Source organism: Xiphophorus maculatus, chromosome 2, assembly GCF_002775205.1.
Source record: "Xiphophorus maculatus strain JP 163 A chromosome 2, X_maculatus-5.0-male, whole genome shotgun sequence".
Classification (NCBI taxonomy): Eukaryota; Metazoa; Chordata; class Actinopteri; order Cyprinodontiformes; family Poeciliidae; genus Xiphophorus; species Xiphophorus maculatus.
The window spans coordinates 1,402,904-1,419,122 of record NC_036444.1 but is presented as its reverse complement, the minus strand read 5'-3'; the positions used below and the strand labels follow the sequence as shown (position 1 = coordinate 1,419,122).

Below are 16,219 nucleotides of genomic sequence, written 5' to 3'. Positions count from 1 at the left end.
GGGATTTTTCCAGATTAATCACATCTTAAAAAAAAGATTTCTTAGGAGGTGAACTAGCCAAGCAAAGTAAAATTATGAGTTATGATTAACTAGAGTAAAAATACCCAAAATTTAGAAAATGTCTAAGGTTTCAAAAATAATTTATTTCAGTAATTAAACAAAACAAGTTTACTGCTGAACAAGCTGTCAGTTCAGAGTGCTATGTGCAAGTACATCCATGGAAAGTTTAGTGGAAGGAAAAAAAGACAGAAACTGCAGCTTGCAGAGGATTGTGATGTAAATAATATTCAAGAATATGGTTGAGATCCACAATGAGGGTTGACTTCATTTGCCAGCAGGACTCTTTAATCACCATGGTAACAACATATCCCATAATTTAGACCCCACGCTGGCAGCGTTTTGTCAGTCTGAACTTCTAACTTAAAACACGTAATTACAACTTACTTTAAAATTCAAAATTACAATAACTTATTCTTGTAACTATATTCACAAGTTTTATCAATAAAATTAAAAATTACGACACAACAAACTCAAATTTGACAAATTCTTCTAAATGTGACTTATCCTTTAAAATTCAAAATTGTACCTTATTTTTGTAAATATTACTTTAAATTTGTCCGTTTTATCAATAAAACTCAAAGTTGTAATTTTCTGTTACAACTTCCTGTTCTTTTATTTTTTCATTCACGGCAGGAATTGTCTTCCATATTTCTGCCTTCAGTTCCTGTTTTACAGCAGCATCATGAAGCGGCGCATTAAACCTTCATATTCAAATATTTCCACTCGTCTCTAGGGAGGAAAAAACTTTAATATCTTATTCATAAAAAACAAAAACCATGTTGCATGTGCAGTAAAACATGCAACAGATAATTTTTATACCAGAACTTCCTGCCTGGATTCAGAAAATAAAATATTTCATCAATATTCATTTTTCAAAAAATTTAAATCTCATTTTGCTGCTGAAAAAGTTAGAAAAATCATGAAAGGTGAGACAGAAACGGACAGAAGACAGAGTGAGGAGGAGATGATCCTGCTTCAGGGCCCGGTTCTTTTGGACCGGGCCGACCAGAGAAACCCGGCACCAAGGAGCTTTTACATCAAGAATAGAACATTTATTTAAACCTGGACATATTTCTACCTCCTCCTCCTGAACAGAACCAAGCCGAAGGTCACCGCGGCAACCAGAACCAGAACCGCTCCGCCATACAGCAGAACCGGGAACTCCTCCGCCGGTTCTGGTTCTGGTTTCGCCGGGGCCTCGGGCGACTCTTTGGGGACCTCAAGAACCCGGGCCTCTTCAGCCAGGACCTCTGGCGCAGGGGTCACAGAGGAATCCGGTTCTGGTTCTGGATCCAGTTCAGGCTCAGTGTTCTGCTTTGGGATGGACACTGGTTCTGGCGGGGTTTCAGGTTCTGCTGGTTCTGGTGGGACTTCCTCGGCTTGAGTCGTGGCTTCGGGTTCTGGGTCCGGGTCGGGTTCTACTGCAGGAACAGGAGGCGGGGCTTCTGCTTCTGGGGACAAACTCTTAGGCGTCTCCATGACGACGGACTCCTCCGGCAGCACCAGGGACGACGGCGGCTCTGCGTGCAGAACCGGGTCTCCGAACTCGGCCCGCAGCACCGCCAGGTCGCTCTCGGTCATCAGAAGGCTCATCATGCTCTCCTCGATGCCGTCGCCGTCGGCGACCTCCTCCATGAGTTCCGCCTCCTCCCGCTCCACATGGACGATGTCGGAGTTGGAGGAGTTGTTCTCGCTGCGCTCCTCGACCAGCGCCACGCCCTCGCCGCCGTGAAGGTCCTTCACGTCTTCGGGGTCCATTGGGTCGACCTGCGCCCACGACTCGTGGCCAACCAGGGACGCCGGCAGGCTGTCCGTCTGCCAGGCGCTCGGCTCGCCGCTGTCGCCGGTGCTGAGCCCGCCGGGTTGCTGCTCCTCTGACAGGATGTAGATGTCGTTGCTGTCGTCGGCGACGGCCGCCGTGGGATCCTCGTCTTCGTTCTCGTTCTGCACCAGGCTCAGAACTTTACCCTGCGGACAGAACCAGGAAGACAAGATGGCGGACACAAATGAGAACCAGAAAAATCACGACTGCGTTCACACTGCAGGTTCTGATTCCCAATTCCAGTTTGATTCGGTTTGAAATACAATTTTTTTCTGCTTGGCCGTTCCTGACACTAATTAATTAGTGCTTTAGCTATAGCACAGCTAATGTTTATGATTAGTGCTTTAGCTTTAGCACAGATAACTTTTTAGTTAGCGATGCCCAGATGAGGAGAAGGTTCAGGACAGAAATCATTCAGCCTGTGAAGGATCCAGAGGAGCTTCAGTCTGGTTAACACGTTCATCTCAGACGCTGGTTGTTTCCACCATGACGTTCATATAAATAGTAGTTCAATTCAAAAATACTTTATTTAGCTCAAAGTTAAATTCAATGTTGTCATAACTCATATCTAGTCTTTGATTAGTTGTGGGGTTGTGAATATTTTCCTGATTTTCTGATCCATAATTCAGATGATAAAAACCTGGAACACGGTGTGGATGGTGAGCAGGATTTAACCGGCGGCGTCAGTCATCTGACTGACAGGAAGGGCGAAGGGTTTGACGACACAGCAGACAGAAAGCGTCTGACAGAAGAGTGACTCTCATTTTCAGCCAAAGATCCAGAACTTCCAAAAAGAAAATAACTGAAGGTTATTCTCTGTGCATGTCAGCTGGAAAGAGCAGAGAGATTAAATCTGGGAGCGCTCCAACGTTATCCAACATCCGTATTCTCCCTAAGCTGCTTTACATGTGGAACAGCAGGAGCACTTCTCAAAATCCTCCAGAACGGCCTTCCCAACGCCAATCAGCTGCTCTTCACCCACATTAACGATCATTTAAAGGCAGTTTAACAACAGAAAGTCACTATGAGCCACAGATGAGACGTTTCAAACACAAAGCTTTACCGTTTTATCACCACTAACCTTCAGGTCGGTCGTGCAGATTTGCGTTTTGCTGTCCTTGACCTGTGCTGCAGCTGCCAAACATTAACTAACCTACGTTAGGTTTTGTTGCCAGGTTCAGATCTCCGCCCCCGTCTGAAGACAAACCCAGACGGCAGATTCCTGGGTCGGAGCCAGAGCCGCCTCAGTTTTCCACTCTAACTGAACAGTCATTTAAAAATTCAAATCTGACCTGAGATCAGCACAGGCAGGGCAACAAAACCCCCCACAGCTTCTATTTGGCTGAAGATGGTTGATAAACAGGGTGAAATTACCAAATTAAATCCCTAAACTCATCACAACGAAACATGTTAGCATTGTTTTGGTAACTGCAGTTCTCAGAGACTCACATAATCAACATTTATTGGACTAATTGGGCTCCAGGCGATCGGGTCGCATCAATACGTTCACCATCTTGGCACCGCGAGCAAATAAGTTCTGAAAATTCAACTGAAAAGTAAAGTCACAAATTCTCTTAAAAAATATAATTCAGAATAACAAACCTGAATTATTTCAGAACCAAAGACTTTTTATCTGATTAATCGATTAATCACCAGTATAATCAATTACTAAAATAATCGTTAGCTGTAGTCCCAATTTTCTTATTTAAAAAAAATTATTTATGTATTTATTTGGATTTTTTATGTACTTTTAAATCACATAAGAGAACGGAAATTTTTTTAAAAATCTGATTAATTGTCAATAATTGATTAGTAAATTAATCATTAACTGGATGCTCATGAACGGATTTGATGTTTTTCCAGACTGAGATTCTCGGAGTCCTCAGCTCATTTTTCTGAATAGATACTAAAAATTTTAATGAACGGATTAATATGTTTTCAGGTCTGTCCACACTGGAAACATCAGCCCGGTTCTGGTTCTGCTTTATTCAGCAGACTGTTAATGTGCCGCTCTGAAGGGCCAGTGAAGCTTCTGCTGAGGGTTTTTATTAAAAGTGTTGTTCCCGCTCTGCGCCGCCTCGGTTCTGCTGCTGATCCAGAACCACGGCGACGGGTCGTGATGAACGTATTCCACCCTGGAGCCGGTGAGCGAATCGCTTATGTAAGTCAGGGAGCTCGATGCAGCGAGAGGCGGCTGCAGCAGGACAAACGGAGCTTCAGAAATGTTTTACATGTTCCTAGATATCCTGCTTTGACTATCAGCTGTCGGGTTCACAGCGTTTCACCTTCATCCTCCAGGATTCAAACGACTCAAACCGCAGGAGAAAATGGCCGACGTCAACTTTGAGCTCAGCAGTTTCCAGAGGGAGAAGGACGGCCGGCTGATTCTTCGCGCTACTGGACCTGCAGAACCCGACCCGGGCTTTGTTCCTGCCAAACCGACTGTGAGCCACATTAGGCTCATAATGAACCTCATTGTTTTCCGCTCCAAAACCCAGCATCCTGCTCGGGTTTCATCTCAGAGACGTTAACCACGGCCTGGCAGAGAAAATACGTGATCTGGAGGGCGAAAAAATAAATACGATGCAGAGAAACAAAGTCGGGCTTAAACGGTTAATCGTGGTTAATCAATTATTGAAAAATAGTCATCTAATTTAGTAACTGATTAATCATAAACCGAAGTATTCAGACTAAGGAAAAAGGCCATTTGCTGAAAAAAATAACACATTCAGAGCAGATATTGAGCCAAAACTGCAACAATAAGATAGATTTGGCAGTTAAGACAAAAATTAAGTATGTTTTAGTCAAAACTCCTAAATTATGATTTGCTTATACATTTCCAACATTGTACTAAAAAGGCTTAAATAGTTCAATGAAAAATCTGTAGAATGCAACTATTTTTATCCAATTAATTGATTAATTGTCAGATTAATTGATTACAAAAACAATTGTTAGTTTCATCCCTAAAAAGAAGCCTAAACAACCACAGGAGGCGGCGGCCATGTTGCCAGGAAGAGGAGACCTTCTCATCATCTGGAAATGAGTTTGGGTTTTTGTCGCTCCACAGGAAAACGTCTCACCTCGGCGTAACGTCTTGCGGCGCCGGATCGCACCTCAGCGCACAAATCTCCAGAGATCCAGCAGGACAGGAGCCACAAGACGGAGCGCAGGTCGCAGTCAGTGAGCCGGGCGCAAGCATGCAGCCGTCAAAGTGGAAGAGATGCAACTTTACTCCCACTGGCTGCTGTCGGTCGCTCGGCCCTCCCCTCCCCGCCTTCCTCTCCCTCCTCTTCATCCCTTCATCAGACATCCTGTCATCTGTTCAGCTGTGACGCAGCGCTGTGGGAGAATGCAGCTTTGTCTGCGGTAATGAAGCGGCGTTAACGTGCCGAGTCACGTGACTCCTCATCAGTGACCTCGTTTACAGCCAGCAGCGCTCCCCTCACTGCTCTAAAGTAAAAGCTGAAACGACGTCGTCGATACGAGACCTGGAGCGTTCGCCATCGATGACGACCAGTCAGTCCGATTTTTAAATAACTATAGCCTCTAAAACAAATAAAACATCTTCCAAATCTTACTTCTCCAACAAGGAACCGTCTTCTGTGGGTGTGGGCCTCTATCGTATCGTTTATAATTTATCATAGTTTCTCATCATAAGAATTTTGATTTATTGTTATCACGATTAATGATGTTAAAAAAAACTCTCCATATTGCTGGGATTGTTAATTTTACTGTTTTTAATCAATAGCTGTGAATTTTGATATGGATTAAATGCAGTGACAAATCACACGTCTTTATCTGCGTCTGGTCCTGGCCCAGCTGAGGCCTCAGGTGAGGACGTTTCTAGACCCCCTGCAATTTGCCTACCAGCCCCACTTAGGAGTTGACGATGCCGTCATCTTCCTGCTGCAACGAGCGCTGTCACACCTGGATGGTGGAGGAGACACTGTGAGAATCACATTCTTTGATTTCTCCAGTGCCTTCAACACCATCCAGCCTCTGCTGCTGGGTGAGAAGCTGCGGAGGATGGGTGTCAACGACTCAGTGATCTCCTGGGTTACTGACTACTTGACAGGCAGGCCACAGTTTGTCCGTCTGGGCAGTGTCCTGTCTGATGTGGTGGTCAGTGACGTAGGAGCTCCACAGGGAACTGTGCTTTCTCCCTTTCTCTTCACCCTGTACACCACTGATTTCCAGTACAACTCTGAGTCATGTCACCTACAGAAGTTTTCTGATGACTCAGCAGTTGTCGGGTGTATAGGGGATGGAGGGGAGGGGGAGTACAGGACACTGGTGGACGGCTTTGTGGAGTGGTCTGACCAGAATCACCTGAGGCTCAACATTAGTAAGACCGGAGAGATGGTGATTGACTTCAGAAGGAAGAAGATACCTTCACGGCCACTAAAGGTCAAAGGGGAAGTGGTGGAGGAGGTGGAGGATTACAAATACCTGGGAGTTGTAATCGGCAACAGACTGGACTGGGCATCTAACACTGACGCTGTGTGCAGGAAGGGGATGAGCAGACTCTATTTTTTAAGGAAGCTGAGATCCTTCAATGTGTGCAGCAAGATGTTGGAGACCTTTTATCACAGTGTTGTTGCCGGCGCCATCTTCTTTGCTGCTGTGTGTTGGGGAAGCAGCATCAGAGCCAGCGACTCTAATAGACTAGACAAAATCATCAGGAAAGCTGGCTCTGTACTGGGACTAAGGCTGGAGTCCCTGGAAACTGTGGTGGAGAGGAGGACACTGAAGAAGGTTCTGTCTATGATGGACAATAAACAGCAGCCTCTCCACCACATAGTGGACAGACAGCGGAGCTCCTTCTCACATAGGCTGCTCCAGCTCCGCTGTCGTAGGGACAGATACAGGAAATCCTTCCTGCCACATGCCATCTCACTGTACAATAAAAGCTAAATCATTGTTCTGCACTAATCAGTCCGATTTCACACAATGCACTGTGGCACACTGCTGTACATATATTTACATATACATTCTGTTCTGCATTTTGAATCTTTGCAAGGACTGCTCTAAGCTGCTTTTATATTGACAGCATGTTATATTTTATTCTTATTTATCTACAACTGCTACTCAGTGGTGGTTGTTATTGTGTCTTGTCTCTATGCTGTAACTGCGAAATAATTTCCCTGCAGGGATGAATAAAGTACTTCTATTCTATTCTATTCTATTTATGTGACTGGTGACCTAAAGACGCACATTACCAATAGGAATGTTTTTCAGGAGCAGGATTTGTGTTTGAGTCATGATGTCACAGCAATAAGTTTCCTAAAAACCTACAGATTAATAGTTTTTGCCATCAGTTTTCTTGTTCTCACAATATTGTGATAAATCTTCAGGTTCTTCATCTCGCCCAGAGCTGCTCGTTGCTGTGAATGACGGGAGAAACGGATCCTGTTTGGATATTTGTTCTATAATTTAGCAGCAATAATGCTTTTGAATTTAAACTGTTGCTTATCTTGTTGACATATAGTCTTCAATTAAAATGTGATTGATTAATTATAGACCTTGTAATTAACTCCATTAAAAAGTTAAATAAAGACTTTGGGGAATCTAATCATTTGAATCCAATGTGTGATTAAAAAAAACTTTCAAACATTTATTTAACTTCCTTTAGTGATAAGTTAAGTTAAGTTAAACTGCTCCATGTCTCCTGATTGATTGGCTGATTGATTGATTTCCTATAGCAGCACTGACTACACTCAGACAGAGTGATTGTTACCGATTGAGTTAATAAACTGAACCTGACATTATTTTAAGACTCAAAGCAATAATTTGAGCTGCAGCAACTTAATGTTGCAGTTACTGCAGCTCATTTTATTAATCAATTTTGATGGAGGAAATGGTTTGTAGAGGTTCTCAATCATTTTTAAATCACAAATTAAAGGTTGGACCTTTCCATCTGTTTAAGAGAATATGTAGAAAACATAATAACCTGTTTTAGCATCTTAAACCAGCAGCTCTTTCTCTGCAGCGCCTCCACCAACAGCACGTGACTCACTGCTGCTCTCATGTGGCTAATTTAGCAACTGCATGTCGGTCTGAATGTAAACATGCAGAAAGTCCTGTTTTCATGTTTTCAGTCTCAGATGATGGAGGTTAAAGGTCACAGCCCTTCTCCTACTTTGGACTGAAGTAGTTTTTGGAGAACACATTTACGTTTTCTGACTTTAAAATCAGTCAAACATCAGGAATAAACCATTTTTCTGGATTTTATTTCCGGTAATATTAATGGAGGAGACATCCTCCAAGTTTTACGCTTTACGAAAACGACTCGCTGCCATCTCTTCTTAGTTCATTTCCTCTACCGCATCCCATAATGCAACACAAACCCAGACTACGGGAATCCCTTTGGGTCAGTTTCCAGAAGTTTTTCCCCTCTGCGATCGAACACTCACCCATCCTCCCTGCTGGATGATGAACTGCGCCTCGTCCTCCTGCAGGCAGCGCAGCCCCAGCTGCAGCAGCGTGCTCAGAGGCTTCCCCTCGAACCGCAGGGCCTGCAGCAGCAGCAGCGACACCAACACCTGTCAGAGACAACCAACAAGGTGAGGAAGCTGCGTCACATGACGACAGGAAGGTAAAGACGCAGCGCTGACCAAAGGCTCACCTTGTTCCAGCCCGATTCTGTGTGTCTAGCCAGATCCAGAGCCGTGCTCTGAAACCTCTGGTAGTCCAGAGACCTGAAACATGCAGACGTTCAGCTTTACAAACACCAAACAGCATTTTCACTTAAATCTGGCTGCAAAGAAAAGAAGTAGGGCTGGAACGATTAATCAGATTAATTGTGATTAATAGTTTCAACTAATTTTGTAATCAATTAATCATTAACTGGAGAATACACAACAACAAAAAAACACAACATATTGAATGCAGTAATTAAGCCAAAACTGTACAATACATATCAATTTCTATTTAGACTAAATGGATTAAATAAGTGTTCACTGTTCCACTGCTTCCTCAGTGAAACAGAAAAGTCGTGGAAAGATAATTATTTTGTTCTTGGTCATTTTCTTGTTTTTGTAAACCTGTTTGAAACAAATAAAATAAAAAATAAAAACAATATGTTTTACCCAAAACTCCTTAATTGGCAGTTTTAGCTTCACTCAGTTCAAATTCACTACATGAATGCTACGTTATTACTTTTTAGGCAACAAAATGTCTATTTCCTAAATTAAAAAATAAACTGAATTATCATTTGGACCATTAATGGACTTCTAAAAATGTTTAAGTGGTTAAATGAAAAATCTGTACAATATTTTTTATCCAATTAACTGTCAGAATAATCAATAGCTTAATCCATCCATCCATTTTCTTACACCCTGGGCCCTAGCGGGTCAGGAGCGGTGCTGCTGCCCGTCTCCAGCGAACGTTTTGGGTGAGAGGCGGGGTCACCTGGACAGTTCGCCAGTCTGTCACAGTGCCAATAGAATACTCGATCGATAAAATAATTGTTAGCTGCTGCTGCATTCTTGTCCAACATCAGTATCTGACCTCATAAATGCTTACATAAAAAATATTGAAAAATGTCAACAAGCCGAGCTAAAGCCTTTGTGCTGATCACGTCTGGCTGTGAGCTGAGCGATTATCTGCAGCAGCACGAAGCGATAACGAAAGCTCACCGTGTGAAACTCCTTGGTAAATATTTCCACAGCTCTGCTCACCCTGACAGGAGTTTCTCCACGGCGGCGGAGAGGTGCAGGCCGAGCTCCCGGGACACGCCGTGCCCCATGGCGGCGAGGCTCTCCTCCACGGAGTTGTCCGGATTCGGCGGGGAGAACACCACCGACTGGCGCAGGTCAAAGTCCAACTCGGAAAACGCTGAAAACAGGAGGAAACACTATAAAAACGAGAAGAAAAAGCCGCAGAACTGGAAATTTTGATCAGAAATTAGGAGGTTAATTAAGGAAAAATAAAAACTTGAAATGAGTTGTTCAACACCTCAGACATTTTTTCAAATTGAAAACACCTGAGAGAAGTTTCCTAACCACTAAATTGGTGCAAAAAGTTTTGATATTAATAAATGTTTTCAGATGTCTTTAGATGTCAAAGGTCAACCAGCCACCCACGCCCCCACAATTACAAAAAACAAGTTTGGTGTCATACAACTCTGCTGCTAAAATTTTAGCTGCGCAAACATAACAATTAATTTTCTTAATGTGGAGAGGCAAGTTGATTTCTTTAAACTTTTATTTTTTAAAAGCTTAAAAATTATAATGACACAAACAAAGATTTGTCGTTGCACAAACCAGCACAGCTGACTGACACCGTTTTCAATCTGACTTTGTAAATCTGGACTGGCTGGTTGACCTTTGATGACCTCTGGAAACATTTGTTCACATCTTCAAAATGAGCAAAAAAACTAACATTTTTGCTGCACAAATGTAGAACAAACGTTCGACACCAACTTCATGTAATCTGTAGGAGGCGTGACGGCGGAAACTTACAGTCATTGACTTCCTGCTGCAGCTGCTTCAGCTCCTCGTCGATTTGCTGCTTCATTCGTCTGCTTCTCTCCCACTCATCCTGGGCGTCTCCTTAACACATCATAGCTGGACCAGCTTTAAATCTGTTTCTACCAACTAAAATATTATCCTACATTTATCTGAATATTGAAGGGGGGTTAGGTCAGTGTTAATAATCCTCTTATTCCTCGTTTCTGCTCCATTATTTTGTCTGACAAACTGATTTATCTTCACATTTCCTCATATTATAATCAATAATTTTGTTGAGATTCATGCCTGTTTAAGTTTAAACAGGGACGAATCATTTGGCAAAGCTCTGTAGGAAGAAAAACCCCCTGATGGATGCACCCTTATTTTACACTTTACACTCAGTTTGATAAACAAATATTGTGAGTTTTTCTGTAGGCAGGAGAACCTCGACAGGCAGCAGCTGCTGACTCCTAATAAAACACAGAGGAAAACCCATCAGAATGACTTTAGAGCGCAGCTCATGTGGGAGTGAATTATTCTAGGCGAATAGCAGAGGTGTAACCAACCATGCGAGGCGTGGAGGTTTCACACCAAATATTCTTCCCAATAATAATTGTCCAAACAGCAATAGTTCAACCAGAAAATGAACAAAACTTTAAAAACAGACCCAATCAGAACCACCAACACAAAAGGACAATAGCAACCAATTAAAATAAAAACTAAAGATAAATAAAATCTGTCTTTTTTTGTTTTTCAGAAGCGGCCCCCTTACTTCCCCTTTGTCCCGTTCAGCCTGGAGGCTCAGGGCCGGGCTGCTCTGCTGCCTCAGCAGGCAGCCGGTCAGACCGCTCTGTCTGCCCGTCTACTGGTGTGAGAGTAATCCTACGATGATTACTCATGACAGGCTGTCAGAAACTGGACCGGGTCGAGCGGAAAGCAGGGATCAGTCGGTCATTCGGAGTTTTTCAAACGTGCTGCAACTCAAAACCGCCTCTCTTCTACTCGATTTATGAACCTAAAGCAAAATAAAAGCAGCTGTTTGTGTTTCTTTCACTGCAGTTTAACGTGGAGAAGCGCCACAACCAGAACATCAGTGGGAAATTAAGGATTTGGGTTCAAATATGCAGGAATGGGGGAAAATAACTCCTGCAATCCCAAAGTATGATTTCAATAAATAAAGCAGACTTTTCTGTCAGTCTGGACATTAAATGAGAATACAGATGAGTTGAAAGTGTCTCAGATGTCAACTGAATGCAGTTTCATGCCAAAGCCAGAGAGCTAAACTGGGCTGGAGGACAGGTGGCTACACGCTGCTACATGAGCATGCACCAGGGCTGCAATGGTTCAGAAAATTCTGCAATTAAAATTCCTTGCTGTTGACGAATGCTAAGCACTATTAGCTCGACCCGGCCCAAATATCGGTTCAGGTCGGCATATAGACACGTTGCAGTGTGATGTCACACACACAAGATCCTGCCCCCGTGCTTCCTGCTGGGGGGCAAAAAAACTGCTCTGCTACGATGACTAGCATTGGTTTTAGCGGTGAAGTTGCCAACATAACGAGCTAGATCATAAATGTATGCGTGATATCTGGAAGAAAAAAGGACACAATGCTTTGCTACCAATAGTCAACAGTACAAAAACTAGATCAGTGTTTTCCAAGCCTGGTCCTCAAGGCACACAGCCCTACATGTTTTAGAGGTTTCCCTGATTTAATGTGCCTGATTCAACAAACGCCTGTTAATCAGTCATCAGTTGAAATCAGCTGGACTGAAGCAAGGAAATACCTAAAACATGCAGAGCAGTGAGTCTGGAGGACCAGGTTGGGAAACACTGATCTAGATAACAAAGGTCAGGACAAAGTTTTAATTAAGAAAAAAACAGTGAGAGAGAGAGAAGTAGGTTAGTTATGCTAGCTTGACTATGAAAACCTTAACAAGTAGATGTGCTGCAGAATTTAGTGTGTTTCGGTTCATTTAAAAAAAATAATAATAATAAGGCAACGTACACACCAACTCTGGCAGATCATCAGTAGGGCATGTGCTTAAATTAGCCAATCAACCACCGCTGTGTTAGCTTAGCAAATAGCAGCGGAAGCTAATCTACCACAGTAAAATCTTAATGACTGCAGAATAAACATCAAGCCTGAAAATATGAAACTGTAACGGACAGTATATCCGTGGGAAATGTTTGAGTGTTTTTAGGTGTCAAATCTTAATACATTAGCGGTGTTGTTGTCAGTTGCTATGGCAACGGGTCTGTGTGTAGCGTAGCCAACACATACAGAGACAGAAGAGAAGAGTGGTTTTGAGTTATTCTCAGGTTGTTTTTCTGTGTCATTTTCCGTTTGCTGCGGCGCAGAGCACTGACTGAAGAACATCTCAGGTTTCATTTTACAGATCTGTTCTACAGCGGCAGCGCGGCAAAAATGGTCTTTTTGCCCTCCAGCGTTCATATTTACTGATGTAAACAATAACATGCAACATTTCTAGAGACCTAAAGTCTGGGAAACATCCACTACATACATTGAGTTCATTTGTTTCATAGTACAGAATCTGACATGTTATACGAGGAAATACACTTTGGCTGACATTGCATGTACTTCCTGATCAGTAATGATGAAAAACAGTGAAAAATAGATTAGAAATATCTCTTTAATAAAAATACGTTTTCACACTTCAAATTTGAGACTGAAGGTGAAATGTAATAAAGAAGGCAGAGTTGTTTACACTGCCTCGATTTAAGTTTGCTTTTTATTTTTAAAAGTTAATGTAAAAGTTTTATGTCATCTGTTTGTAAACTTTAAAAAGTTTTTTCCTACTTCAAACTTGAGACTTAAAGCGACGTTTGAATCATTTTTGCATTTTACACAACAGAATTATTTTTTATTTAAAAACAAAACAATAAGGAGCTGATTTGCTTTTTGACAACATTTTATGTTTAAATATTTCTTCTGCTAGCTTAAGTCACAATTACAGAACAGACAAGACTATTTTTCATTTGATTGGTCAGAATAGTCAGTAAATTACTTGTTTACTAAGATAAATGTCACAAGCAAGTGTTTCTCTCACCTAGCTCTGTGGTTACAGTCCGTGACCTGTAGACAGGCAGCTTTCTGATGAAGTTCAGCACAATGTATTTGGTTTCGTAGTGGAAACATGGAGGCACAGCGGCGGAGGAACCGGAGGACGTCATGATCACAACGCTTCACATTCACAGGAACATCAAGTTTTACTGTCAAAGCTGGACGACTGGCCTGGGGAAGATTAAACCGTTTTTAAGTTGTCATGGAGACCAAGTTATACATCCTTCTGAATAATCATGTTTTCTTTTAAATAACAGTAACAAAAAGGTCTAAAATTTGAAAAGAATCCACAGAAGGTGTTTGTTTTTAAATGTGTGTTTACTTAAGCTCCATGTGATTATTAAATGATTTAGATGTTTTATTAGAAACTTACATAAAAATCTAAATAGGATATTTATAATTCATTCAAAATTGTATCCTTTATATGGTAAAATTATTTAACATTATTCAAGAATTAGCCACTAAATTCAATGAGAGGAACCACAGGATGTTCAATCAGACTAGAGGTTTAAATTAAATTCTTAAATAACTTTTTTAAATCATTAAGTTACATTTTCAGACATATTAGTTTACAGGTTTTTTTAAAAAGTATTATTATTATTGACATTTTGTATTAAAGGAATGATTTACATATTCATCTAATTGCTGCTCAATTTCACATATTTATTACAATTTTATTTAAATTATTGCATGAATATCACAAGAATCCCTGGAGATTGATGTAATTTACCAAAGGACTCTGAAATAAATTAAAAAAAACACGTTGAAACGCTTTTTATTACGCTTAATAATAGGTGAATTAAAAAACAATTAAATAAAACTAATAATACTAATAATAAAAATACATAATAATCTGAAAAATTTAAAATTATATAAATAATTTTCACTTATTGTTTAATTTGCTAATATCTGAAACATTTAAAAAAATACACATATGGTATTTATTTTATTTATGTTTTTCCAAATTCATTTACGTTATTAAACGTCCAAATTTCAATATATTTATCCTATCATCTTATTATTTTGCCAATGGTGATAGTTTATCATTTCAGCTAAATTATCACCAGATCCAGAAATACAACACTGAGCTATGAGCTAAGTCCTTTTTTAAAATAACATTTAATGAGTTTAAATATTAAAGCATGATTTTTTTCACAATTATTTATTTTTGAAAAGCACTGGGACATTTAAATAACTATAAATTATTTAACAAATTTATTTAATGCATCCGTTTATATGTTTATTTCCGAAGCCGTGTAATTAATTGCTTATTTAACTACATGATAGTTTCAAATGAGGTGGCACCACGCGGACTGGTAAAATAAGGCAAGTCAATTACACTATAACAACACTTCCGGTGTAACTGTCAAAATAAACCTCATGCTGCTTTATGCTGCCCAAATTCAGTTAGACATAAAAAACATGACTTATTCAGATTACACACAGCTTTTATAGCAGCATCAACCCAGGTTACGTTGTCATTAAACAGCAGGATCACGGTGGTGTAAAATATTTTCAACTGCAAATAAGAGATCAATATTATCCGGTGAACAACATGCAAACAGCTCAGGTCTGATATTTAAAGGAAAAAAACGTTTTTAGTACACAAACGTTGCTGGAACCCCGGAGTCTCTTTGGAAGCTACATTAGCTAGCTTAACGTTACACCTTTAAACTGCCAAGAAATTACAAAACTTCAATGCAACTTTCTAACGGTCCCGCGGGAGCCATTTTCTCACCGTCCTTGTCCTGAAGGAAACCAAATGCTGACAACCGCCAGGCTGGACGCTGTTGTGCGCCACAACCCCTGGCAGCAGCGGGATCTGAAGTGAGCGGACCACCGCTGGTTGGCAGCAGCAGCAACAAACTCCAGGACACAATGTGCTCCGAATGGATCACAAGCGCGCGAAAATAAAACACCGGGCTTCCTGTGAAATCCTTCAAGATAAAACTTCCGTTTGCCTCAAAAAAGCGTGTATGGCTTGTATTTATATGTGGAAATGCGTGGAAATAAAGTGGATCCTTCGGACCGTTTGGTCCCGATGAATGTCAGTTGTGTAGATGTCCCACCGTTTCCCACCTGTTCTGTCCGTCTGATGTCATCGCCCTTTTACAGAGTGTTTTACGGCCTTACGATGCATTCAGGTACATCTCGTACACTAGACTATCCACATTTAAATGCTTTTAAAATACGTGAATCGACTTTTCCTCCCATTCAATTTCACCATGACCCTACTTAGTGCTTCATAAATAAAGTTATTAACCATTTTAACTAGGTTTACGGTTGGAATTTTTTAAACTTTTCACATTTTGTCAAATTACAACAACAAGTTTCAATGTATTCCATTGGGATTTTATATGGAATTCAAATGAGTACAAATAAAGATCTGAAAACAGTGATGATCATATCTATTCAACCGTCTTCATTTTGAAACTCTTAAAACTCCAAGCTTTGTACAGCTCAAACAGACATTGACTTGTTGCTCTTATTAGTTGAATTGTTTAATTTTTTAATAAATTTACGTCATGCAATTTTATCTTTGGTGTTGGATTTTGATGCCAGCTTGATTTATATGGCCACATAAATAACACTGATTAAATTACTGAATGTAAAAGAAATGTGATATTTTCATCATCAGGTGTCACAAAGTTCTTTGGTAGGTCAGTGTTTTTTTGTTTTTTGTTTTTTTAAATTATATTACCACATATTTCCGACCTGAGTGAATGAACCCTGGCGTGAAAACCCGACCCTTAAAACGCTGTGTAGAAGAGCCCATTTAGAAGACGCGTCAGGGCGTCCACC

General features: G+C 40.9%; 1 protein-coding gene across 2 annotated transcripts; it reads right to left on the bottom strand.

Annotated features, from left to right (window-relative positions):
- Positions 1–123: 123 nt before the first annotated feature.
- bcl2l13 (BCL2 like 13) lies at positions 124–15,486 on the bottom strand. Of its 2 annotated transcripts, none has more exons than XM_005795855.2 (7): positions 15,156–15,486; positions 13,404–13,588; positions 10,345–10,434; positions 9,562–9,718; positions 8,508–8,580; positions 8,296–8,424; positions 124–2,028 (listed from the first exon to the last, which is right to left on the bottom strand). In XM_005795855.2, the coding sequence occupies exons 2-7, from the start codon at positions 13,525–13,527 to the stop codon at positions 1,135–1,137; spliced, it is 1,467 nt and encodes a 488-aa protein (XP_005795912.1). In that variant the 5' UTR covers positions 13,528–13,588; positions 15,156–15,486; the 3' UTR covers positions 124–1,134. The 2 variants fall into 2 exon arrangements, with proteins under 2 accessions (XP_005795912.1, XP_023207991.1); XM_023352223.1 differs by having other exon boundaries at positions 10,345–10,431.
- Positions 15,487–16,219: the final 733 nt, after the last annotated feature.